This window comes from Myiozetetes cayanensis, unplaced genomic scaffold (assembly GCF_022539395.1).
Source record: "Myiozetetes cayanensis isolate MyiCay16 unplaced genomic scaffold, myiCay2020 scf9, whole genome shotgun sequence".
NCBI classification, from domain to species: Eukaryota; Metazoa; Chordata; class Aves; order Passeriformes; family Tyrannidae; genus Myiozetetes; species Myiozetetes cayanensis.
In genome coordinates this window covers 24170127-24197826 of record NW_026088185.1, presented here as the reverse complement: position 1 = coordinate 24197826, position 27700 = coordinate 24170127, and the positions used below count along the sequence as shown (strand labels likewise).

Sequence of the window (27700 nt, the reverse complement as noted above, 5' to 3'; positions counted from 1 at the left end):
AGGAAATCCCTGCACTATCCAAACACAGAATTCCCTTTCTCCTTTTTTATTGTCACCAAACCTTCCACAGCTAAAAAATTGCTCTTAGGGTGAATACATTAAAAACATCCCAGGAAAACCTACAAACAAGCATGTTTAGCCTAAGAAATTGAGTTAACATAGAGCCATAAACTGCATTTGTCATATCAAGATCTCATGCCAAGATCCAGAAGTGAGAAGTGAATCACAGCTAACACACTGCATTCTGAACATGTTCCCACTGCCCAATTACATGTTTCCAATGTTATTCTGCAAGCTATGTGCAATTATAGCATGCATGATCTATTTTGACCTATTCCTTAGCACTACAAAATGCCAGAATACTAAAATAGCAAATGCAGTATTTATTCTTTTAAAAAAAGATTGTTTCTTCCTTCCCACAGAAAAATTGCTGTGTTTAACAGAATTCACAGATTTTTTTTTCTTTAATTTAATACTGTGCCAATTCTACTTCAGTGTTAAAAGCTCACATTTAGAAATTAAACTTGCAGGTCGACAAACTCAATTGCTAATTAGATAAAGCTAGGTGGAGTCACTAGTCCATATACATATTTACATTAGCTCGTCATATATATGAAAATGCGAGACATTTTCTGCAAATGTATTTAAGCTGCATTTAACTGCATAAATCAGTCACATTTTCACTATTCATTTGTTTTTCTCCAAATAGTAATCTAAACAGAAAATAATGTTAACAGTAAATACCTAAAAAGATATTACTAGAAAATACATTCATTACTCCAAACTAAATGTGCACCTCTCCTTAGATCAGAACACCCGTGTTTGTGTGTTTGGTGGAAGAGAGAGAACAAATGAACAAAATCAATCCATTATTATCACGTTGCATTTCATAAGAAAACATTATTTCTAGTTCACAGAATGCCCAGGTAGAAAGCCACTGAACAACCTATCACAAAAATAAATTACTTGTACTCATTTCTTTTGACTTAGTTTGCTGATGTAAAAAGTCAGCCTGCAGTAAAGATGAAAGACAAAAAATAAAACTTAAGATTGCTAAAATATGCAAAGCTTTTTTTCCAGTCATTCTTCATAAATACTAATTATTAGTGATAGGGTTTTAAAAACCAATAATTCTGATTTGTACTTAACTACGAACACTTTATTTTAGGAAATGTTAAGGAAAAAACGTGAAGTAAAAATGACAAATGTGTACTAAATTTACAGCATGATCAACTTCTTTTCTTTCTCCAGAAGAAAACTTCATAATAAAACAATCTCTTCTGCATTTATCCTCAAAGGCTTTAAATTCCACAAGCTTGTGCACTGACTAGCTTTCCAAACAACCGCAACAAAGAACCACTGACAAGTCTATGACCAAAATTGAAAGGTTCTTTATTTTTACCATAAATTAGCTAGTTTTATCATTGTAAAGCAAATAAAACCAAACAAACAAACAAAAAAAGCCTCCCTACCACAATATTAAACAAGATCATGCTCTTGTTTCACTACTTTAATAAATTCTACCTGTCACAGCTCTCTGCCTACTCACATATACTATAAAAGCTCCCAAGAATACCAAACACCACAGCTATCTTAAAAAGTTTCCTCCGACAGTTTAGAAATCTCAGCAAGCCAAGGCAAGCAACTCAGAAACATCTGTTTTCTTTGCCATAGTCTTCCATTAGTGCCAGGTAAACCACCTGTTTAAACACTGACACAGAGTTCATCAAGGCAAACTCTACCCAGAATTATTTTTTTTCTCCAGCAATGATTCAATCTGATAAATGTTATCTTCCTATTCTGTTTTATCAAAATACAATAAAACCTTAAGAAAATGAAGTTAATTATATACAGCCTCATTACCTGAATCAATATCTGAATCAAATTTGGGTTCAATACATTTCAGTGGCAATCATGATGGAACACAAAGCGTAATGAAAACAGGAATTACAGCAAGTTCTCATTTTTAAATAGATTTCCGAGGAAAGCAGTTAATTACCAGGCCACTGTAAGCAAGGGCATATGTGAAAGCAGGAAAAAATAGCAACCAAGAAAATCCTTCTAAGGTTTTTCAGTGTGGCATAAATACTAACTCATCAATGCCCCTTCCCTGAAAAATATCCATAGGGAATTCCGTAGGAAAAGAATGCTTTGTAGGGTATTCTGCTGGTAAGTGCTTTGCCATGAGAGAATGCAAGACAAGCCTGCAGACATTCATTCTGCAAACACGTCTTTGCCATGCACACGGCAACACAGTTCTGAAGGCCTCTAACTCTGCAACGTGCTGCATTGTTTAAAGAAGAGAAATGTTGTAGTTGAGAGACATTTTCTGCATGGACTAGAAATCTCCCTTATTTCAAGGCAGGTTTCTACTATCTTTCACCACCCTCTTAGTAGACACTTCATGACAAAATACAGCTTAGGAGTGCTCAGCTAAATTAGCACTTTGATCTTCAGTAATTCCACAGCCAAAAACTAAAACCAGATTTATGAAGCAAGAGAGGAAACCGGGGGAAAAAAAAAACCCCAACCTCGTGGGTGCTGCAATGCACTTCAAATACAACAGGGGAATAAATAATCCAACATTCACTTTTTCCCCTGACAGAAACATCTCGCAGTATCTGACCTACATACCCAATTCACAGCACCGCTACCACTGCAGAGCAATTTGAAGACGAGAGCCCACAGCATCACCGCGCGATCGCGGCGAGGTTTACGGGGGACACAGGAATATTTGCAAAGCTCGTAAAATACTTAAGGTTTCGCAGCTGCAATTTAAGCAGCGAACATCAGCGAGTGTGTCCCCGGCTCCTCAAACAACTGCACCGCCGCGCAGCTCCACCTGCACCGGGCCGGGGCCGCGCACCCCGGACCGGGCATCTCCGGGAGCCGGGGCCGCCCCCCGGGGCGCCCGGACAGACCCGCCCGCGGGGCTCCCGCACCGCCGGGGCTCCCGCACCCCGGGGCCGCCCCGCGCCCGCCCCTCTCCCGCGCACCCACCGACCTGTGTGACGGCGGAGGCCGGGCGGCCGCCGGGGACCCCCCGCGCTGCCCGGCGGCGGCGGGCGCAGCCCCGGCTGGGCGGGCGGCGCGGAGGGAGCGGCCAGGATTCCGGAGCGGAGCCCACCCCCCCGGGGGCGGGGAAGGGCCAGGGCCTGCCCGCGCCGGGGCACGGCGGGGCCGGTGACAGGCGGCGCCGAAGGCCGGCGCGGCGGGAGCGGGTGGTGGCGGGGGCGGCGGGAGCGGTGCCTGTGGTGGCTGTGGCGGTGCCGGTGGCGGTGCCGGTGCGGCCGGGCCGGGCCGGGGGTCCCGTGGGGCTCGAGGCGCCGCCGCCGCCGCCCGAGAGCTCCGCCCCGCGCGCGCCGGGCCCCGTGACGGGCAGGGAGCGCGAGGCGTCACCGCGCGGCGCCGTCACGGCGACGGGGCGGCGCGCGCCCGGGGCTGCCGAGGCGCGTGCGCGCCGGGACCCCTTCCCCCCCGGTCCCCCGGTTCGAGTCCCGGCCGGGGCCGGGCCCTCCGCGGCACCCGCGGGCCGAGGGGCCCTGCGGCTCCTGCTCCGCTTCCAGCCAGGCGACTCGAGTCTAAGGAAGGCCCGGCCTAGTGCGCTCCCGCGGCTGCGGGATCTGCGCCGTTGAAGGGCAGCGTGTGAACGCGCACCCCGGCACCACCATGGCCAGCGCTCGCTGCAACAAATCCGTCGCCCCTGCCAGGCCCGGAGAGGCAGCTGCCTCAGCCCCCCGGTGACGCTTTTAAAGACAATTCAGAACGGCGCTGCCGCCTTCATGTTGCCCGTTTCTCCTAGGACTGGCTGAGCTCTCTCTGCAGGAGCCACCTGCTTCCCTCAGGAAGTCAACACACGCAAGGAAGAAGGATGCTATCCCAAATTAATCAGCGAGGAAGCAGTCCCTGATACGTAGCAGGACAGCTATTACTGCAACCCTTGAAGTCTAAGTAGCCGATGACTGTAAATAATACCATGGCACTGTAATTAGTTCTATACAGGTTTAACAATAACCTTACAGGCACGAACCATTGTGTACGAGATGCACGAATGACCTGTGCATGTTTAGCAAACGCCCTTCTGAGACACCCTGGCAGGCCATGCGTGTTCGGAGAGCGCTGGACCGAGGCACAGCGATCTGTGATCTGTGCTGCGGCACCTGACTCCAGAGCACAGTAATCCCCGCTGAGCTGCTGCTCACAGGCTGCTTTCTGGTCATGTGCTCAGAGGTATTGAAAATGTAAGACAATTAGAGGTTTGTAAAGCCTGGACAAGCCCTCAAAACCTACCCAAAACAAGGGCTGGGGGGTTATTTTGATCACTCTAAACAAATCCGGGGAAAAAACACTTGAACGGAAGTTTAAGCTGTACATGTCAATTCCCATTGAAATTGACATATGAAACTAAAAAATTGCACATCAGGTCCATTGCTGGATTGTTTTGCGATGTTCCACTGAAATAGGCTGTAGAGAATGATAAAATCAAATACTAGCATTGTTTTAAAAATCCATTGAAGAGGACGGTGCTAAAGAAAGACCAACTGATGAAGCACATCCAAGAAAGGCACAGGGCACTGAATCACACTGATTCCAGAGCCAACATGAAGGAGACATAGTCATCTCCCACAGCTAAGACATTCTGTTCCACAGTTGGCAAAATTGTCAGCGGTGTTCATGAGACACTTGTCATGACCACGAGTCTTGAACCAGACAGTTAAAAAGGTGACCTTTTCTGCCAAATGATAGGGCCAAGAAATAAATAGAGCCAAGAAAACTGCTGATGTGTGATGCTCCTGCACCATCAAGCAAGATCAATGAGCCACAGCTGCTTACACAGCTCTGAAAACACATCCAGTGTTTCCCTTGCCTTAATGTTACAGTTCATGGCCATTTGTCAGCTTTAGCACCCTGCAAATGGATTTCACTAATGGAGGAGGGGTTAGTGAACAGTTTGTTTTCAAGACAGAGTTCCCTCACTTCAGAAGAAGCCAGCAAGGGTTGTGGAAAATCATCCCACATTCCTCTGCCCATGTGGTCCTTTGTATATCTGCACAAAGCCTGCACAGCTCAGAGCACTCTCACATCGCAACAGTACTTTGCAGAGGCATCAGTACTAAAGCATCATAATCCCTAAATCACAGCATTTTCAATATAAGGAACAGGATAAATAGCTAAATATTGACTTTGAGATAAAAAATATCTATCGACACCAGGGACCAGCACTTATGACAGTGGCTCACACTGAGCTCAGCCCAAACCCAGGGGCATGTTTCTGGGATCAGGTGACATGCTACAGGAGCAAAATAAAGCTTACAGAAACAGTGTAATTGCTGATATGGAAAATAACAGTATAAAAATAGCTGACAGGAGCTACAATAAAGTATATCAGTTATTTATGCATTCAGTACAAATCCTGTACAGGCAACAGAAACTGGGAGGTGTGGGGGTGGAAATTATAGGGTAAGCACATCTTAGGATAGTGTACTCAGGCAATTGACTGAAATCTGGCAGAATGGCTCTCCCTGAATTCCAGAATCAATACCTCATTGCAGTAAGAGGTTCTCACCTCCTACATGTATTGCTTGAGGCTAACCAGCGCCTGTATAAGTCAACACTACAGCCATAGCTTCTAAACTTTAAATGGGAACAAACCAGCCCCTTTTCATAGCCATGCCATCCTCCTCCTTTTTCTCCTCAAGTTTCTCAGCCTCCCCACCACTCCTTCCTATAGCTGGCACCATATTACCACATTTTGAACTACATCCAGAAAAGAATCTGGTTACATTAGAGATTAATTTCACATGTATTTAAGCAAATGAGGGGTTAACTGGCAAAGGAACAAGCTGCTGCAGACAGAGCAGATAAGGGAAGACAAAATGGCTTCTTCTGGGAACAAAAGTAGTGTAAAGTTTGAGATGCCAGAATGTTATAACATGATCCAGTCTTTCCTCACCAGCAGGAGGGCCAACAGTGTTTACAAATTTAAATCCAGCTCACATGCATTAAGTGAACAGCAGCATTATTTCAAACCTTTACTAGTCATGTCTGCTACACTCCTCTGCCTTTCCATGTCAGAAAGAAACATGTGCCTGCATCTCAGCAGTTCCAGTTCCTCCCAATACAATGCACCATCACTGGAATGCTGATGTCAAAAGAGAGGAAGAGCAAATGGCTTGGGGAGGACAGTCCTAAACCACTGCTGGAAGATTCATAAAGATGTACTGTACACTCTAAGTGAGCCTGGGCAGCAGTACTGATAGGTTTCTCTGCTCCAACCCCATCACTGAAGTTTATGAAGCAACTCATTTACCTTTAGGACTCAGCGACATTCAGTAACCCTGAACACAGACATTCTTGACTTTATTAATACAATTCCCCCAATGCCTGCAGTGCTCAGCCATTTAACACAGGTCTGCTACTTGAGATGGCAAGAGGAAACTGGGAGATGCTGGTGAGAAGTATATGAAATTACCATGGCAAAGAGCACACTTTCTCAAAGATTATATGGGATATTCTATACAACTATTCAGAAGACTAAACATAGCCACAAATGCTTGTTACAAGCAATGGTTGCCTCATATTTTTTAATTTATATCTTAAGGTAGACAATGGACATTACTGCAGAATGACACTGCACAGACTATATTCCCTTTAGCAAACACAAAAACTATAAATCTTTAAAGAATGAAGATTTTTACAACCCAGACTTCATTTTACACTAAGTAAACCCACATAATAATCAAACTTCATTTTATGCTAAATAAGTACTCTGAATGAGCAATAACACACACAGTATCTGTAAAACATAAGGCAAGTAAAGTTGACAGTTGAACTAAACTGCTGTCACAAATGTAAAGTTTTACGACACATATTCAAGATATAACACCAGAGAGTGGAACAAAGTAGCAGTTGATAAGCACCTATTCATCAGTCAAATAAATATCTGGTAAGGGATAGGCAGAATAGGTACAGATTTAGCCAGAGGTAAATATTAAAGCAACCAAAGAGGGATTTCTAACAGAATAGCAAGTGTAACTGTCATTCCAACAGTCTTCTCTTTGCACTACTACAACTGTGCAATGCAGCAAACATTTAAGTTTCAGTGTATTTCCTTGATTCCTCAGCCCTTTTCTCATAGTTGCTTTCACTTTCCTTGTAAAATAAATAAAATAACATCAAGCCCTGTTCTCTGAACTTCAGATACCCAAATCTTACACAGGTCGAGGATATTTTGCTACCACACCCATCTTTTTAACCTCTCAATGCCCTTTGATCAAGGGCTGTTGGCATAGGAAGAGCTTTGCTGCAGCTGATACTATCTGCAGCACTAACAGCACAAACATTCATGCTGCCAGCTGACACAACACTGGGTTCCTGCAAGGCACTGCAAAACTTTTAAAATAATTTTAATCTGCATAAGAACGGACCAAAGAGACAAGATCAAAATAAAATCTCTGTTCTGAGAATTAAACATTTCATGTCCTTCATGGTGCAAGAAAAGAACATAAAACCCAAACAAATGCAAATAAACAAAACAAAACCAACCAACAAACAAGAAATGCCTGTGATTATTGCTAAACCATTACAGCGAGGAGTTACTGTCCTAATATCTAACAAACTGTGATAAGCATTTTAACGTTGTGCACAGTAGGGGGAACGTTAGTGGTATTACTTGGGGAAAAAAAAGGAAAAAGAAAAAAGTGGAGAACACTGATGTTTCCCCTTGTCCTTCTGAGGATGCATCTTCTGTATTCTTACACCAGAGCATTCTGAGTATATTTTCCTACTGTACTAAGCTGCAGCACTTCATGGCTCTGCAAATGCTGGCTGTTTCAGCTTCCTGCTAGGGAAAAAGCACCCACAGCCTCCTCTAAAGAATTAGCTTTCATCTTCGTGGTGCATCCATTGCTTTGCTGAAAGCTGAAGAAGGAGACATCAAATAAAAGGTCCTTTAATTCATCCCAAGCAGAAAGGTTTGTTATAGTTCTTACTTGTGAAGGAGTTTATTAATTGCAGACTGAACCTATCACCCACACAGGTGAATGCTCACTTTCCTAATATTCCATTTCCTGAGATGAATGATGCATTTCACCATCACGACATATATAAGACCCCTCTTTATAAATATTCACACTCCAGCATAGTTAAAGAGGAAATTTGCAAGATGAAAAATTTATTATTTCCAAGTTTATACTCAAATTCTGCAGTGAACAGTTCTGGGATATAATAAAAGTAATTTAGTTTTAGCAATTCACTTCCATCTCACATCAAATTCACAGTCCATATGTATCATAGAAACTCACATTCAAACAAAGGGGAAGTAAATTCCACAAGCCTCAAGCACACACGTTCACATTTAACCTTCTTTTCCAGAAAGATGTTAAGAAAGTAGAAATAATGTCTTAATAAACTAAATAATTTCATTTAATGCAAAGGCTAGACTTCTAGAGTTAGTTATTTAACATGTGCTTTTGCTTCCAGGAATTCTCTTACTGCATACCCTGAACTAATATTTGCAATAATCAAAATATACCTTCCACAATAGGTTTGAAAAAAGCTGACTTCATCTCTGAACAAGTTTCTCACAACTGCATAAATGATCATCCAGTTACTAAGGAAGGAGAATACACCCGAAAGAGCACGTATTTAGACTCAAACCTCTCGTCCCACCCAAAACCGGAATTTAGATTTTCATGAAAAGCAATCTATATGTACCTACGTAAGAACCTATATTTTACTGAAAAACACGAAGGCCAAACATCTTGGCAGAGTACAAGCTACTGGCAGACTCTTACATTCCATTCAAATTGAAGTATTAAAAGTTCACTTCTATTGCAGTACCTTGATTCCACAAATTTCAGTTGTTACAGCAAACACAGTCATTACTTACTTTTTATATTTTCACTAAAGATGGCAGACATGGGAACATTTGCCTTAAAGTGAATAAGAAAAACTACAAACACAGCCTTTTCAAGTGATACACTGCAAGATTTCTGGTTTTTAAATGGTATCTCTGCATTATTCACAAAAATCACATCTATTTTAGAGACACTGATGAACAAAGTTCTGTTACCATTGTAAGATATGGATAAAACATTTTAACTGGTAAACAAAGGATTACAAATCTCTCCTTTACTAGTATAGCACATTGCAGAGAGCACTGCATTACACACCACAGATTTTGCTTCATGATAAATAGTTGAATCTCTACCACTTTCCAATTTTAACTGTATATTCAAGTTTAAATTCATCTGATTATTCTATTATCACATTTAAGTAGCAGTCAGTTTAACTTTATTGTGTGATTGTATTTGCAAGCAATTCAAAAGATTCCCAATATGATATGCCAATTTATTTGAAATATTAATAAGAGTATTCCACCTTATTTTTAATTATTTTCAGAGAAATACTTACTGTCCTTGGTCTTTAAAGCCATTGTTGAGCACTCAGTGTGTGGCTGAACAGAAATAGCATACAGATAACAGTTACCTCAATGGTTACTGATGCAACTAATAACAAGATATTTAAATTACCTTCTCCCTAAATTGAAGGATTCCAAAACATTCCCTCTTGGCTCCCTTCACTTCAAAATAAGTATTCTTTCTATTCACTTCTGGGTGGGATTCTTCATTACTTAATCCCTATGCAAATGGACAATTTGTCTTTTATACCTCCCCTTCCTAAAAGACTGAATGGCAAGTGTTTTCAAAGAAGATATTTACTGTGTACAGTCTTTCAAGTTTTAAATATAAACCAATGAAAATCAAGGCACTCAGTGTAATTACATATGAGAAATAAAATTATTAATGAGAATGATAAGTTCAAATCACAAAGTCAGATTATGAGCAAGTGTGTAACTGGGAATAAGGTGAAATCTCCTTCTTTTACAGCTTTGGCTTGAACTCGCCAGAAAGAAGCTTTTTCAGCATTTCAGAATTTTTTCCTTCTGGTGGTGCAGGCCATCTGTCATGATCTGAGGAAAACAAATAAAAGAACATATTTAGTTGATTGAGAAACCAGGCATTTTACTTTTGTGTCCTCCCATTCCCTAACTTCAGTCACTTGAAGGGCATTATTTTGTAGCCCATTTCTTACCAGGTATTTCTAGGGTATGGCTGTATAAACTTTGGCCACCATCCACAACCATGGTTATCCCAGTTATGAAAGAAGCAGCTGGAGATAGTAGGAAACACACTGCAGGAGAGATCTGTCAAAAGAATTACAATTTTAATCTTTCTTAGACCACTGGGAACTGTACATGTCAAAGAGGCTTGTAAAAACTTACACAGGTAAGACACACTAATATTTTCTACTCAGCGAAAACTATAACAGTCCTAAAATCATCCTCCTAGAGATGAACATCAAGTACTTAACAAAAGAAAAACAATAAGCTCTCAGCATCAAATGCTTAAAAATCAAACAAAAATGTGGACCAATTTATCAAATAAGCACATTTTTGGTAGAAGAGAGCTAAGTACTTTTAGGATTCAATGTTTTTCACCTTAATATTCATTCTTTCATTCCTTCCTGCTGGAAATCAATTTCTTCAGGAACTAATGTCTACCATGAAACACTTCAGCTGTAAGAGGCAGCTGAACTAAATTTTCAGTATATCAGTGACTACTGGTTAAGTCTCCCACTTGGCATGACTACACATTACTACAAGCTTTTTTCTTTTTAAATATTCCATCGCAGTGCAGAATTAAGTATTTTTTTTCTCCATGTAATAAAATGGCTTCTAAATAGAGACACAGAAGTAGAAATATCACAAATGTTCTGAAATACATTACCTCCTCAGGAACTGCTGACCTCTTGGCAGGAACCTTTGGTATGCTCTTTAACCACATCATTATACCTTGCTCTCCATAGTTTGCAACAGCAGTTTCCGAAAATACTAGTCCCTAGTAATTTTAAAACAGCACAGTAAAAATTAAGTTCTCTTGCATATGTTTAAATGGATCATTCTAAAATTGTGAAGTTGTCATCACTGATTTCCTGTGGGATTAAACTATCTAAAGAGCACTTGAATGCAAGTTTTTAAATGTAATGGAATAATATAATTTATACAAGAAGGTAATTTGGCTGCCAGCCACTTCTCTATTCAAGCACAATACTTCTGATTATTCCAATTCTCCGCTGTCACTTCAATAACTAAAAAATGGAGTATAAAGAAACTCAGAGGCTGCTTTGAAATTACAAGCATTTCATGTTAGCTTACAGCAGGAAACTACAAAGCCCCAAGAACAAGTTCTCAATAGCGTCTTGTCATCTGTAAGAACACAAGACTGATTTATTGCGAACTATGGAAGCAGATTTCAGTCAGAATTCCAACTCTCCCTACTTAGCTGCTGTAGAAACAGAAAAAGGTGACTGTATTTGCTCTGATGATTATTCAGTCCAGTTTAGTCTTGAGAGGGAAGATGAAGGCTACATCAATGGGAACACCGTCAGGACACAATCTTTGGGACTGAAGTTTAAGTCAAATAACAAAATTTGAATTCATCCATGAAGTACATACTAAGATTTCTAAGAGATCTGTATAATGTGATTATGCAAAACTATTTTCTTCAGAATGCAGGTTTCCCTCTCTGAGACTCGATTCCCTACAGGTTACTCTGCTCCTCTAAAGTAGTAACGTTTTGTATTGTTACCACAGACCTGGTGTGTCCACATAGGTGACAGAAGTATCACTGTAACTACAACATGGACTTTTGTTACCAGCACAGTAACAAAGCTAGCAAATACTTAGGAAAGAGCCAAACCCCTGAAGTGTTTGCTTGTCAAAAACTTCTTTTGACATGTGCTATAATGTATAATCACCATGATTCATTAGGTAATTAGCATGCCTGAAAAGTATATTCACATAATAATGCTGTCTTAATTACTTACTTCCCCAAGACTTGATAAATCAGAAAAAACAAATAAACAGGAAGTACAAGCCAGTAGATGTTAATATTTAACAAGTCTCCAGATGAATTAGGTCTCACAAAGGCTACATAAAAGCCACTACCTGAATGATCATCACACATCTGCCATTAAGCATTCTCTGCTATGCCAATCAAAGACAGCCAGATGTTTTCGGACAAGGGGCTTAACAGGATATACAGACATTCTACAAAAATAGTAGCAACACCTTCCTAGGGTTCACTTAAACAAACATGACACCTCACTTACGACACTCACTTACGTGAGGTAGGATAATTCCTGAATGTAGAAGTAGCTGCACAAAATTTACATTTCCTCTTTTGATTTCGAAAGAGTAAATATGCAAAATAAATTGTGGTTAAGAGCAGATTACAAAAATCACAACAAAACACACAATCTCAAAATTTAAAGCTAGAGATTCCATATAACCTCTGTATCTGCAGTACTATCCTGTACAAAATATAGCTGCTCTTTCCATACTGTTATTTAAAAAAACTATCTGCTGCCTACTTCCTCAGAAATGTGGCAGGCATATTTTAGCTGACCTGTATAGTGGTTTCCTGTCTGCATGAATTTGATAAGAAAAAAAATCAGAACACATATTTTTACATGTGATTTCTCTGAGAGAAGGTCCACTCCAAATACGTTCTCTTCGTGTCTAAAGCAAGTCTAACTTAACATGTACAACACAGAGTAAAAGGCACCATGTTAACACTCAGAGATTTTTAAAGTAACTCTGTAAACACAGGTTGAAACCATCAGCATACCTGAACCTCAAAAAAAAAAAAGCTTCATGAACTCAGAAATAATGTATCCATCACCAAAACACAAAGCATTCAGTAATCTCATGTCAAGGCTTTGTAAAACAGGTTACCACCTCGTACCAGTATCATTTCATTAAGCTGCAAAAAAAACAACCTAGAGTGCCAAGTCAAAGCAGAAAGCAGAAGCAATTTTATCCCACATCCTCTGACTCATCATCCAGAAAGTACAAAACACTCTCAAATGACCTGAAGAACGCAGATGAGGTGATTACAAATAAATAAATGCATAAACAATCCAAAATCAGTTACAGATTATAGATTTTAGAATCCCTTTTGGCCTGAAAGCTTTAATTATGAACATGTACGATTGCTAAGTTTAATCATATAATTTGCCAGTACTTACAGGAGCAACACTGTTGATTCTTACTCCACTGTGGGCCCATTCCAATGCTAAAGTCTTGGTCAGGTTATCCACTGCAGCTCTTGCAGCTCCTGAGTGCCTATTGAGAGAAGAAAGCAAAGGAAGCATCTGTTCCCTCAGCCAGGAGTGCCCAATATTAATTCTACTGCAGTCTCACTGGGGTAGTCAGAGTAGCTTTCTGTGGCTGGACCAACCCTCTGAGAGACAGCGATTCTCTAGTTTGTAAGTTTGACCATAGCTTCACTGCTTCAACAAGCTATGCTATGATTTCCTGTCATTGCTGGAAATATTTACAATCCCTCCCCCAGTGTGACATGAGGTCAGCTACTCTACGGTAGAGGGAGGCTCATAAAATGTGAAACAAGGAGGTAAAGTTCAAGCTGTGTAAAACTACCTGTAGGCTGCAGAGGTAAAGCAAGATTTGGAAGGGCAGTGGTCTGAAAAACAGTTTAAACCTTCTGACAGACATGATTAAAATCAGTCACTATTCAAAAGTTACTCTAGATGGATGGAGATAGAGACAACAAGAGTTGAAGTCATACACCTTGCTGCTATAGGAGACTAGTCTGAAATGATTACAAGCTTGAACAAATGCAGACAAAATTACTGCAATAAGGAATAGTGGACAGTTGGACTCATAGAAAACAAACAGAATTTAGGTTCTTTAGCTTAAAAAAAAGACTTAGAGGAGATGATACAACAGCTTCTCAAATACCAGGGAAAGAATACAAAAACCTGAAGAAAAATGTAAGGAAACATAACTCATTTATTTCTGGTCTAAACGTATGAATAACCCCCGAGTACACTATGGGCAAACTTGACAAGTTTTATGTTAAAAATTAATACTTATGGAAAACTGTACCAGGTGACTTTCGGCAAAAGTGGTGGCTGGAATCGTAAAGGCAAATCTTTTTCAATAGTACATTTCTACAATGAGTATCAATTCAGCAGGAATTTAATTTGTAAGTAATTTTGTCTATCCACCTACATCTATGAACATTAATTATTTAGGAAAATTTGTTCACTGTTACACAGAATTAGCTTTTTCTTGTGGTTCAACTCTCAAATGTAGCTTCAGCATATTTGCTGAGACAATTCAGGCAGATTTTACCACAGTGGAGAACCTCAAATAACTGCAGCTTCAGCACCACCCTGTGGATCTCGACATTTATTCTGTACTGCCAAGAACAAGCTACAGAGAAAATATTCTGCTGCTCCTTAAAACATGTTATTTTTGAAAACTTTCAATGCTGGACAAAGAGATGTAATGCAACACATTGTTCAAAGTATATTGTTGCCTAAATGCTCTGAGGCATCATATTTTTTGTGTTTTCTTCAATAGAAACTCAATTTCAAAGTTAGAAAAAAAAAAGAGGAAAAGAGGAAAAGAAAGTTTCAAAGAGGAAATTCAGATTTCTTTTTCAAGAAACTGTCAACATGCAGCACATTGACAACTTCAAAATTTCCTTTGAAAAGAAAATAACTGAAACAATTGATTTCCTGAGCATAACTCCCTTTCAACACATTGGAACTTCTGTGGTAGCAAGTTTCAAATTGGAAAACTCCTGCTCACCTCCATTTTCAGGGTAAAGAAACAAATGTATTACATGTACAAGTATGGATAGGATGCTACATTTTCATGGCTGTAATCATTTGCATCAGTATAAAACAACTACAAACATGGCAGTATGTTTGTAGCCATGAGCCTCCTCCCAGTCAAGAAAGGAGCAGGGCAAATAGAATTGATTCTATTTGCATCAGAAACCTTCTCCAAGAAAGATGACTACAAAGTGGGAGTAAAAAGGAAAACAGGAAAGGCAGGCATTATGTGAGCTGAAGGACAAAGCCAAAATCTGGTAACGGACTAGAAATGTTCCTCCTACTCCCCTGCTCCTGGTCCAATTTCCTTAACTCATTGCACCATCAAGATCTGCAAACTGAGCATAGAAGAGAAAAGCAACTGGTGCCAAGTTCTTGCAAACTTTCCAGCAATTTGGACAAAGAGCATTTCAATCCAACTAGATCCCACTAGCACACCATTTCAATGAAAGCTTCACTGGAAATGGTGTGCTGCATAGTTTCTTACAAAACAGTTGAGAGAGATCAGAGATGCCATTTACTCCTGTAGTCCCTACTGGATTAATAAGAGATCCCCACACATTCAGCCAAGTGATACTCTTGCTCTCTCTTGACCAAACTGCTGTATTTCTATACTCTGATGCTGCCCAGTGCACACCTTTCTGAAGTGTTTAAAAGCACCTAGTACTTCTAGGGGAAAAACATAGGAAAATGTAAAAAGAAAATATATATTACGACATTCCAGGAAACCCATTTCTCACAGCAGCAGTGATGTTGACAATGACTCCTCCATGTTCCTGCATCCAGGCATTGTACACTGTATGAAGGAGGAAGATAACCTATAAATATCAGAAGAAATGCATACAAATGAACTTGCCAATTGGAAGACAAATTTGGACTCCTAACTGCAATCACAGTACACATTTTCCCAAATCTGCTCTTTGAACCACACTCTTGCCAAGGCAGAGGTGAGGTTATGGGATGATAGGTCTAGTACAGGTAAGGCTCAATGATTGTCAAGAGGCATTTGGTGGAAATCAAGATTTCATGGTTTTACTATTTATGTAATGTAAATTACTTTCACTTCCACATTCCAACTACTATCTGAGAGTCACGTGCCATACTTAAATTTAAGCTTAAATTTATATCTGTGAAGGGAAAGTATTTTCCTGTGTTACACACAGTGAATACAGGCCCCAGAAGTTAAGTGATTTTCCTATAGTCTTTTAAGTGAGTATCCAAGCCAACTGTCTCCCCAAACCTGGCCTTAACCAGAAGATCATACTTGCCCAAATGTATCTTTGTATATATGAACAAATGTAATGTATCATTTAACGCAAAACTTTGGATGAGATTCATGAAAACAAATACCCACTGTCAGATAAGAGTGTGGAAAAAAGAAGGTAGGGAAATATTTCTTGTCTTCTGGTATTGCAGTAAAAAAAGTTAACAAATAAACAAAACAAAAAAAAGCTTCATGTTCAGACCTTACCTGCTTTGCAGCAATAGAAGGTCCCTGTCAGATTCGTGTCTATTACAGCATTCCAGCCTTTTGCACGGATGGCTTCAGATGGACTTGCAAATTGGCCCCCTCCATTATTCACCAGGAAATCAATCTTCCCATGTAGACTCAATGTAGACTTCACCAAAGCTTCTACCTGAAATAATATTTGTTAGTGTGGTAGGCTGATTAAGCCCTGTACCCAATTTCACTCTCAGACAGTATTTTCTCTCTCATACCCCTTCACAGAACAAGAGGAGGTCCAGCCTTCAAAGAGGCTGTAAGATCCTTATGACAGGTTTAGTCAGCCAAGAAGGACTGGGCTGTGTCCATGTTTATTTAGGAAACCTTGCTGGTATAATGCAGGTGCTACATAAAATACCAGCACCGAAAGAAGAAGGGGATTTAAGCTGCTGAAGATCTGTATAGTCAAACACGCACAGAAGCTACACAAGTCTTACCGAGAGAATCCCCTGACATTTTTCAAAAGGGTGGGGGTGTCCACATCAGATGCTTGAAGAGCTCCATAGAGGGTAACTACTGTTTTTTTATTTGGCCAGTACACATGAGCATTCTAAACAGAAAACGTAAGTCATCTTGTGGAGTTTTAACATTCTTACCTAGAAGTTTTGTACATTCACTAAAACTATGGCATATGAGTTGGCAACAGTCAATCTTCTTACACAGACCAAGAAGGTTAGTTACCCTACAAAACATGAGCTCTAAAAAATGCTGGAAATACAAGTTGTCTTCTTTAGCAAAAATATTATTACAAGGCAGTAGTAAGAACTCCATAACAGCTAATAAATAATTTAACCTTTATCTCAAAAAATGGGAAATGGGACAACATTTCCTGCTTACATCATCAGTCATAACTAGATACCATGCATCGGTTTTGCCTACTCAAGCATACATGAAGTTACTAGCATCTGTGGTTAAATAAAACACAGACCAAAAAACCACCAGAAAAATAAACAGTTGCAGTGATGCTGCTGCTCAAACAGATTGGACTAGGGGAAGGATATCAATCAGCCTTTCTCTGTATATAGTTAACAGTAGAAAACATCAGAAAAAAAAGAGCAAGCAATGCATGATCTGCATCTCACCATGTCAGCAACTCAGTCTCATAAATAGCTGCCTGATATCTTTTGTTGCTAACAGTTTCAGATGATTTAACAGGATAGTATGGATCCTGTGAGGATGCACCTCTCTGAAGAAAAAAATGTAAACAAACATAGAGTGACTGAAGGCTGACTGAAAGACCAATGCCTGCTGAGAAAGAAGGCCTTAAGGAAATAATTTTGATACTTAAACTACCATCTTTAACTTCTGAATGTCATCTTATTTCTAACATCAGTCACTGCACCTTGAGGTGCACTTCTCAGGGGAAAAAGCCCTAGAAAACCAAAACATCTGTGACAGCCATAATACACTGGATTATTATAATAATTACAGGCTCAGATCAACTCCAGTGTGTGTGTGTGGTGGGGGGGGGACTGTTCAAATTTCAGTTCTGTTTATGAAAACCAGGAATGGCCAGCAGGCTCTCTAGTGACAGCTCAGGTGCCTCCAAATGTAGCAATTTTCACAATGTCTTCTGTGTTGTAGAAGAAACATCATTGCAGTGCTTCTCCCAGTCACCACCCAGTAAACATGACAGCAGCCAGCAGTACAGAGAGGAGGAGAGACTGGTAGAACACATTTAAATCACAGCAAGAACTCAAGAAGATCCTTTTCTAGTCCTATAATTTCAAAATGCACTTAGAAAAGTTACTGAACACTCTCTTTGTAAGCAAAGCAAAGCCTCAAGAGGTAGACCTACTAGTTTAGGACATTCTTCTGGAAAAGACTGAAAGGAGCAAAATCAGGCATTTCAGACATAACCAGAACATTGGAGCTCTTCAATAAGGGACATTTGTGTGTGACTGCAACTCAAAAGTATTATGCAGTAGCATACTTTCACAGATAACTGAGATGACAGCAGTTGGACAAATGTCCACAAGCATTCACAGGTCACCCTGAACTTAAGTAAAACTAACAGGCAAACAACCCACTACAGAGTGTTAGAGATTTACTATTTGGGAACTGGAACTAGTAGGCATTCTGGCACAGTGGTAACAGACATTTTTACTTCATGTTTTTGCTGTGTTATTTATAAGTACAACAACAGGAATCTCTTACCCTCAACTCCCCCACAAGCCACAGTCTTCCACTACAGGCTTCACACAGGCCTTAAGCATTTATAAACCAACTGAGCCTATGCTAAGCTACAGCTTTATTGGAAAAGAAAAACTACTAGTGAACTCAGACACAAGGTATGTGCTAAGTAGTACTATATGGAGTCTGTCTGAAGAAGTCCTGTTTGTCAGATGTCCAAGTGACAGGTTTTACCCTCGGGGTCTGGTCCAGCAGCAGGAGCTTGAGTGTGAAAATTCTGTGCACAGAAATCTGAATTGTTGACTTCAAGAACAGAAGTGGCTTACCAGAAGTACAAGTTTTTATCTTCCACTTACCTAAACATGTCTTCTACTTATCTAGGTGTCAGTTAAAGAAACGTTTGTCCACGGCAGATAGCAAAAAGGCTTTACAAGGGTAAAAGTTCCTCATGTCTTGCCTCATCAATAGATTTATCATAGCTCAACATTTAAGACCCACAAACACTTTCTTCCCCTTCCTAACACATAGAGAGGTAAACAGACAGCTCTTTTCATAATGGAGAAAGGATGGGGTCTCTCCTCTCTGCTCTGGCCACTGTTACACTGAGGCAGTGAAATTGATTAATTATGTCCTTGGATTTTGGACAAAGAGCTTGGTTGGAAAAGACACACACACAACAGAGCTGTCTGGTTTGCATCTCAGCAAGAGCAAACTGACCTGTTCTCAACAGGTTATGTGGGCAGTGCTAGCAAATATGCAAACAATTAGAATCACTTCAGCTTCATAATCATTAAGAAGCAACATCTATCACTACATACACTCCAGACAACAGGATAAGGGAGAGGTGCACAACCACTGCTCCAGGATAAGGCCCTACAACAACAGAATACAGAAGCCTCAGATCCTCTTCCTGGCATCCCAGAACCCTCTACTCGTCCATTCTAAAAAATAAAAACAGGATTTTATCCTTCACAGAACACTCAATGGAAAACTACTAAAAAGCAGCAGCAAACTCATGACAAAAATAAGCCTGACAGGTTATGCAGTGGTTTAAAATCCTCCATCAAGGAGGATTATTTCCTGCATGTTAAATGAAAAGTAAGCTTTGCTAGAAAGCAAGAGGGCTTCTGAGGATGAAGATTTAGAGACTTAAAAATGTGAATTAATTAAGCTATTCCCGTGATATCCGCCATCGAGTTTCTGCAGCAATTAATTCACTGCACCTTCTTTGACTCTTGCTAAGCCAGAAAGAGCTCTAACAAACATATTGAACTATGTGATGAGTAATAAATCTTCCAGTGCTTGAACTTCACAGATCCAAACTAGAGGCATGAACTGTGTCATCTTCAAAGTAGGTCAGTTACTTTAAGATTTGCAATAGGAGGTAAAAAAATAATAATCTGGAAATTTGAATGTACCTTCATCTTTCTGAAATTTCCTCTATTCAAAGTTCCTCCTTCCAGTTTGCCTGGTTATAAAATGAAAATCAGGACAGGATTCATAGAGGCCTTTAGAAAAATGCAGAACTGATGGACAAGAAGGAATGAAAAAAAAAAAAGCCATGTTACAGTAATAACAGATGGCTTGTTCCTACAGGTGATCATGGTGGCTTCCTTAAAAAGCAAGATTTACTCTTAGAAAGACTTCAGTGAGATGTCAGACAGAAGGATATACTAAATGAACTATGGAGTTGCTCAGGAAGCTTCCTGGGCTTTGTAGCTTGTGATGGATCAGTTCTGACATCTAAGAGGGCTTGAACTCCTAAGGTTTTTTTTTTTCCTTGTTGAAACATTTATAATGTTTTTCTCCCGCACAAGTTCTTTGGTACCCGGCATAAGAGCTGAGAAAGAGGATATAATAACTCACATGGAATCCTTGCAGAGGCTGTTCTCTCTACCCAACAATGTGTCTCCTCGATTTCTGAGGTAAATACTCTTCACTAATACTAAGCTGAAAGCAGACAATGAGTTGTAAAACTATTAATGAGTAACATACAGAGCCAACACAGTTGTACAAGTCTTGTTGCTTTCTGTGTTTGTGAAAATAGTAGAGTGAGTTGTGTTACTGTGTTGCCTCTACTTAAGATTAACCTCCGAGGCTAGAAAATCCTCCACTACATCTCTTACTGATCCCTGGTTTTAAGACTTGAAGTCCCAGACACGAAACTTTAGGTTAAGAATGGAGTAGGTTTTGAAAGTGGATGTATGATGCTGTTTGAATCAAAGTAATGCCCAAAGGTACTTCTCCTCTAGTTTCCCCAAGGCAACCAAGTGCAAATTAGAAAAAAGTATTCACCACTGCTGTTCTTAGCAAACATCATAAATAAGCAATAGTAAGCAGTGGGTTGTGGAAAACCTGCCACAAGTCTCAGTTCTGACAGTTTTCAGCAGTGTAAGTTAACGATTGTTAATTTGAGCTTATCTAGTTTCAACTTACGAACAGAAATATCTAAGTGTAAAGAAGTGCTATCCTCACTACAAATTGAAAAGCTGAAAACATGGTCCACATATTTCTGGTTCAATAGTAATTTTAAAAATTAAATAACAAGTGGTTGGGATTTAGTAATCTTTGAGAATTTCAAGCATTGAAGAACTAAAGGAGAACAGAGCCAGAAAACCAAGAGCTAAAGAACAAAAATTGCAGGATGTCTCTAACCATTAAAAAAATCTGGTCTTGGAGATGGGCATCTGGAATGGATAAATATTTGTTTAACAGATACACAAGTTCTTATGTTAACATACAACAGAAATTGCATTCCTTATTCAAATCTTCAGCAAAGAGCTTAAGAAATTTTCAAAGTGATTTTTTTCTGAAAAGGAGTTCAACAGAAAGAAGTAAGAGCAGCTGAAGAACTGAAGTGAGTCAAACTATAAAACTGGATCAACAACTGATAAATTCAAGACTGGAGTTTAATCTGCCTTATTCCTCTGAACCCTTTCTTCAATAGATACAGACCTGAAAAGACAATGGTTAAAGAGAACTTCCACTGGCAGATGACACCCAATAGAAGCTTCACCAATATCATATGAAAAGTTTTAAGAAAGTTCTGGCATGTCTCTAAATGAACAGAGCTTAAAACTAAACTGGAAAGAGGACAATTCTGTGATAAAACTGCAGGGTAATAGCACAGACAAAAGTTTCTTCAAGTATCAGCATGGCTACCTGTAAGACAGAATAATGCCTAAACGCTTTACACAGCACTATAAAGAAGGCTTCAAAAGCACCTTCAAAAATTTTCAAAGCCACTTAAGCCTGTCAAATAGTTATTTAGCCAAAGAAGGAAACAAAGGAGGAACAGCAGTTTAGCAGAGACTACCTCATTTCACCATTAAGCCCTGTACCATCTCATTGAACACTTTAGTTCCCACTAAATCATTTTTAAACTGATACAGAAATGAGACTCACATGCAGACAGTTATTAAGCCTCCCAGAGTACTTTCTGCAAGAAAAAGACACGAAAAAGGCTTAAGCCTTTTTCTCTTTACCTCTTTTCTTTCCTGTAGCTTTAATCATGTAAGTTGCCCTCTGACATCTGTCATAACCTATTATGTTGCACTGCTGATGCTAGTAAATACAAGTCTAAAATTCACTGCTAGGTGAAGTGACATACTGCACAGCCCCAGGGTTCACCTCCTTCAGGAGAGAAAGTCTGAGTATATCACTATAAATATTTTATGGCACACACTGTTCCCGGAGAGAAAAATTTTATTTTTTATTTGTTTTATGGTTATATATTAGGTTATTTCCGGAATCTTCATAGCTTCTGAAGGTCATTAATATGTAAGTTATTTAACAGAGACCTTGAGAGGTTAAAAAAAATGTAGTAATCAGTGGTTACTGGAAGCTTTTCTAGTTGTCTTCAATAAGTTAAAAATCCAACCTGAAGTTGGACTTTTAAATATTTAATTATACAGATAAAAAATTAGGAGATGCATGCAAACTTCTGAAGAATCTGGATTAAGGACTTTGGCTCTTGATCTTTCATTTTTTGGAATAAGAAGAAAAAAGAAAAAAATCAACTGGAATAGTAATAAAGTTTGCAATGAGGCACACCTCAAACTGTAACCAAAATTTAAACATGGTTAAAATATTATAAATCTGTGGGGAGATTTTTGGCTTTAATACAAGCTAAAATGAAAATGCATGGCACTTGTGTCAAGTCACAAGCACTGAGATCTCATGCCTTCTTGTTTGAAGGAACTATTCTGAGGTCTCCATCTTCACAAGTTTACACCCCCTCACTTCTGTCACAGAAATCTGACAAACAATCACACTAAGTGGGCTCTGGCTCTGCTTTAGAACATGCCAGTTCCAAGGCCTGCTTCTCCCAGAAACTTCTGAAATATGTAAGCCTGGTCGGAAAAACATCTGCAATTACAAATGTTTTCTTGCTCAGGTGGCTAACAAATGTCTTTCCTCGGAAAACACATACTCTGATCTAAGCTACTTTTGAGGGGGGCAGAGACCTTTGGAGATGTGAGAATTTATATACACAATATGCTTTTGACATATGAAGCCTCAGAACAAGATCACTAGTCTTTACCTCTTCTTCCTTGCGGATATTGCACTGTATGGGTGTCACTTTGGCAGGACTCATGGAAGAAAACATACAATTTAGTTCTTCTGCAGCAGCTTTTAATCGGTCAAATTTACGAGAGGCAATAACAACACTGCAACCTGTAGAGACAAAATGAAACATTCTTCAGCTAATGGAATTATGCTATTTTTTTAATACCATAATGGAGATATCTGGTAAAATGCACCATCATTAGTCACTGACTAGAAGATACAATGTTGAAGTTCTTGCAAGAGAGAGAAATGACTGATGTCAGGTGCTTCTTAGCAACAAGATCCCTTTGTGGCAGGAAAAGAGCAATAAATAAAAAAAAAAGTCCACAAGGCTCCCTCTCCTTCCTGCAGAGGGGAAGATAGCCTGTGAGTTGCAGAGTCAGCAAAGCAGCTTTCAGACATCACTTTTGCTGCCTCTGCTCACAGCTGCCTCATTTATCAATTAAGTGATTTAAAGATGTTTCAGCAGGTCTTGATTACAAAAAAATGCTTGCTTCTAAAGCCACAAAAATAATCTTACCGTGTGACTGGCTGTAATTTTGACTAGCAGTGAGCAAATGTAATGCTCTGCTTTTTAACCCTACAGAGACCGAAGGAAAGGATAATAGGCTCATGAGATTAATCCCTATCTGCAGACTACAGGCAGCAGGAAGAGGCTTTCCTGTGGCACTGCAGAATCCTAGCTGCAGAAAGGAGAGGGAAAAAATAGGCAGGAGCTCAAGTATTCTGGGTTTTTTTCAGCATTTGGAGGCAGAAGGACTCATTCTACAGAGAAAAAACAATGCAAATGCCAAATTAAAGGCAACCACTCACATTACAACCAGTCTAGTTTCTTCTGTCACACCAGTGGACTCAGGACAGCTTTAAGGATTCAACAATTGCTACCACATAGACTAAACCAAAGCACACTGAATTAATTCCTAGTGCAAATCCATGCAAATACTAGTGCAAATTTCATATCATGGATAAGCAAATTACTAGCTCCCACTGCCAAGTAGACAAGGAAGTCTTGCTCCCAGTTTGCTCTGCTGCTCCCATAACCTTAGTATCCCAGCAGAAGTCATCCATTCCTCATACCAGGTCAACTGCTTATCTGCTTTAACAAAAACCAATTCAACACCCGCAATCAGTCAAAAAAAAAAAAAAAAAGTTCACATCTTGCCAGGTGTAGGGGTTTTTTTTCCCCTCCTCTGTTGCCAAGTGGAATTTGGCCTCTCATGTGATCAAACACCAGAATCAACTCAAAATAACTAGAGGGAGGAAGAAGCAGCAAGCTATTCATTTGAGTCAGGCTGTCTTATGAAAATATACATAAAACAAAACAAACAAACCAACCAACCAAAAAAAACCCCCAAAATAAAAACCAGCCAAAAATTAGTTGAATTCTTCCAGAAGTGCTGCAACTACGTATCCCTAGGAATGGGAGATTCACCTTTAATCAGTGACCATCTTAAAACAACATACGGAAAGATAGTAGTCTCTGAGGTCTCCTGATATTTTAAATTAAGAACTCCAGTCACTTGAACAACCACCTGACTAACGCAGAGTCCTTAAAATGGCACACATAATTACCCATTAACACAAATACTGAAAAGGATAGCACAGTTATATCTATCAACTTAAGCGCTTACTAATACACACACTGATAGAGAATAAAGACCAGTAAAAGACTGTATTTTTGCTAACTATGCTAATTGGGAGAGGGAGATATTATGACTCATGAGGTACACTTGGTACCTACTGCACAAGCTGACATTACTTCATTTTTTTTTCTTGACTGGCATTATGTGTCATTGCTCAGCACACAGTGATGTTCTTCAACTTCAGGACATGCCTGTCACAGGCAGTGAGAGAGAAGCACCACGTCTCTGATGTTACTGTGTGGACAGCAGTTCAAAACGACACTGCTCCGCAAGGCTCCGTTCAACAAACCCATAAATCCTCCAGTTAACTCAAGATGAAAACTCACTGAAGGCAGAGTCTGAGAGAAAGGGTCCGGGTTTAACACGGCCTCACTGTGACCGCTGTGCTTAAAACCTTTAACGTGCCAGCGGGCCAAAGGGCACAGCCCCACACCAACCTCACCTTGTGGCCCTCGCCGCCCCCGTCACAGCGTCCCACCCAGGCGCTCCTGGCAGCGCCGTCAGCCCCCCAAAGGCACCGCAGCCCGCCGGGCGCTCCCCGGCCGTCCCTCAAACCTCATCCGACCCCCAGCACCCTCCTCGCCCCGCTGCCCCACCGGGGCTCCCCGCGGAGCCTCCGCCCCTCCCCGCGCCCACCTAGCGCCAGCAGGTCGGCGGCGATGGCCTTGCCGATGCCGGTGCCGCCGCCGGTGACGATGGCGACCCGCCCGCGGAACAGCCCCGCCGCCAGCAGCCCGCGCCCCGCGGCCGCCATCTTCCCCCTCCCTCCGTCCCCTCACACCGCCCCCGCCGAGTGACGCGCGGCCCCGCCCGCCCGGGGCTCAGCGCCGGGGACAGCGGCGGAGCGGAGGCATCAGCGCTGCCGGCGGTGCCCGGGGTCCTGCGGCGCGGCTCCGCGGGCGGCAGGTAAGGGCGGGCGGCTGTGCGGGGTCAGGAACGCCCAGGTCCGACCCCGCGGGGGAGACACCGCTCAGCGCCGGGGAGGGGTCGGTGCCGCCGGTGGCGCCCCGGGGTCGCCGCTGCAGCGAGCGCCCACCTGCCCCCAGCCGCGGTCGGGTTGCCGTGTTTTTCTGCACCGCTCCGGGTCAACTTCCCCGTGGACGCGGGCAGGCACCCTCAGGATCAGCGGGAGCGGAGCCCGGGCCGGGGGAATGCCCATGGGGTGTCACAGTGCGCAGGGAAAGGTGCTGGTGTGCGCCGGCCGCGGACCCGCGGGCGGGGAGTCCTCTCTCCGCGCCCTGAGGGCTGAGGATGTAGCGTTTACCGTGTCCCCACTATAGTCATTTGGGGCTAAGATGCCTTTGTGGTGGTGTTCCACCCCCCAGCCCCAGAAATCGCCCTAACTAAGCGCAGTATTATTTGCTCAATTGACACAGAGAACAGCCAACATTATTTTCCTTTCTATCCTACAGTGAAGTGACAGAGCATCTTTGTCAATTGCAGGTGATATTAACCAGCGCTGATGTGCCCAGCAGCGTCTGTGTGCATGTTCAGTGTCTTTCCAGGCATCTCCTCTGTCCTTTTCAATAGAAGAGATATTTGAAAGTATGTCTTAATTTTGTCTCGTTATTTTTGCCTTAGGAGAGTTGGCTAATATGAGGAGACAGTGAGATTTTTTTTGTAAAAAAAGACACATATAGGTAAAGTGGGAGGAGAATCACTGAGTCTGTTGTGGTTTTCTCGTTTGTTAAACAAATTTATTTACTTTTCCCAAAACATTTTCTGAGGTTTAATACTTTAAATCTGAGACAATTTTAGGATAACATCTTTATCCTGAAGTTCAGTGTTTTTCGACAGAAGCTGTATATCCTCCTTTAAAGTGTAGGGAAGAGAAGGCATAGAGAAGTTAGCAGTATGTCCAGGCTCATTCAGCAAAGGGTGGCAAGACAGGAGTGGATTTCTGCATGGTGGCTTAGGCCAGTGAGACAACCATTAGAAAAATTTGCCCTTTTTGGGTGGGTTCATGTTTGTAGAATCCTTTAATGTTTTAAAACACTCCACTTTCTGGAGGTAAAACATGAAGCACTGTGAGTGACACTGCAAAAAAAAAAAAAAAAAAATTCCCCTCCTTTAATTATCTTCCACAATCTGAGACTTCACAGATCCCTATTAACTGTCTCTGGCTGCCCTACATATCTCAGGCAGGCTGTATCAGAGCGATCATTAATTAATCCCAGGGAGAAGCACTCATCTGTGCTAGTGAATTAGATCTTCATACTCCAACCTGCCTGCCATCCCAACTGAGCTGCAGGGCTCCAAAGGAAATCCAGAGAGCCTCTATGCTCATGTGACCTCCTTGATTTCACTATTAAATGATTTTTTTTCCCCTATCAGGATATATTGCTTGTTTTTTGGAATTTCTCAGTAGCCACAGAAATGCAATTAATAAGGGACTGAATGTGTGGGTTAAGATTCTGTTAGTGATGGGTGGGAGGAGAAAGGGGAAAGGGATACAGACTGGAGAGGAAGAAGGAGAGAAAAGGAGACATCCATTCCTTGGCCACCAGTGGAGGGTAGCCCCTTCTGGTACAAAATTTATCCACAAAGAATAGAGCTGAGATAACCAATACTCACAGACATTTTCAGCAAGGCAGTGGCTTCTGTTCACTGTTGTGTGGGTTGCCTTTGAACCAAGGATTCCAACTGTACCTTTGTGTGACTCGATTTTACTCCAGGGCTTGAAATTCAAAATTATTTAAGCTGAAAGGGAGAAAATCTTATTAACTAAAATCAATTTTAATCTTCTCATATGCTTGTTCTTTCTTAATCACAAAGGAATGTTAATTTTATTGGTAGCACTAAAACATGTTGGTCTGTCACTACATGCAGCCATAGTGGTAAATTAGTAAGCAGAAGGCTCTTTCATATTTATGTTACTCTATAAACTTAATGTTCAGATTCTGAATTTTTATGTGTTGGAAAATAGTGTCTGATTAGACAGCTTATTCTTTATTTATTTTTTCAGTATATGTCAGCTTGAATTTGGAAGAAAATCTGCATTTAAAGCCTTGGAGTCAAAATTTTCATTTTTTGGAGTTAACTATCTGAATTTTTTTTGCCTTGGTATATCTATCACTTTAAAATTCCAAAATCAAAATGACACATTTAGGAAAAAGAATTAATCTGTAGTTTTTTCCAGTTG

General features: G+C 40.8%; 3 protein-coding genes across 9 annotated transcripts in view; 1 reads left to right on the top strand and 2 right to left on the bottom strand.

Annotated features, from left to right (window-relative positions):
• The window catches only part of MAP3K2 (mitogen-activated protein kinase kinase kinase 2), a 52552-nt gene extending 49408 nt beyond the window's left edge, over nt 1-3144 (bottom strand). The window contains exon 1 of one of the 2 annotated variants that reach the window (XM_050339428.1): nt 3005-3144. The gene's annotated coding sequence lies outside the window, so the exon portion shown is untranslated. The remainder of the gene's footprint in view (nt 1-3004) is intronic. The other variant, XM_050339425.1, reaches the window with a different exon arrangement.
• Nucleotides 3145-8144: 5000 nt separating this feature from the next.
• Nucleotides 8145-25321, bottom strand: PECR (peroxisomal trans-2-enoyl-CoA reductase). Its single transcript, XM_050339514.1, has 8 exons — nt 25195-25321; nt 22890-23023; nt 16181-16346; nt 15424-15505; nt 13093-13189; nt 10791-10901; nt 10096-10207; nt 8145-9973 (listed from the first exon to the last, which is right to left on the bottom strand). Exons 1-8 carry the CDS (start codon nt 25310-25312, stop codon nt 9885-9887), a joined length of 909 nt encoding a protein of 302 aa, XP_050195471.1. The 5' UTR covers nt 25313-25321; the 3' UTR covers nt 8145-9884.
• TMEM169 (transmembrane protein 169) overlaps nt 25319-27700 on the top strand; it is a 16993-nt gene continuing 14611 nt past the window's right edge. For 3 of the 6 annotated variants that reach the window (XM_050339512.1, XM_050339508.1, XM_050339511.1), the window contains exons 1-2: nt 25355-25464; nt 26002-26103. The gene's annotated coding sequence lies outside the window, so the exon portion shown is untranslated. Of the gene's footprint in view, nt 25465-25651; nt 26104-27700 lie in introns of those variants that run through there. The other 3 variants (XM_050339509.1, XM_050339513.1, XM_050339510.1) reach the window with 3 other exon arrangements.

What these genes read in the sequence shown, in the direction of transcription:
- PECR (XM_050339514.1), bottom strand. Translation starts at nt 25,312, where the DNA reads ATGGCGGCCGCGGGGCGCGGGCTGCTGGCGGCGGGGCTGTTCCGCGGG. An exon ending in CTTCTATTGCTGCAAAGCAG is followed by an intron (nt 15,506 to 16,180) that starts GTAAGGTCTGAA and finishes TCCTTCATACAG; the next exon opens with TGTACAATGCCTGGATGCAG. An exon ending in CCATACCCTAGAAATACCTG is followed by an intron (nt 9,974 to 10,095) that starts GTAAGAAATGGG and finishes TGTTTTCCTCAG; the next exon opens with ATCATGACAGATGGCCTGCA.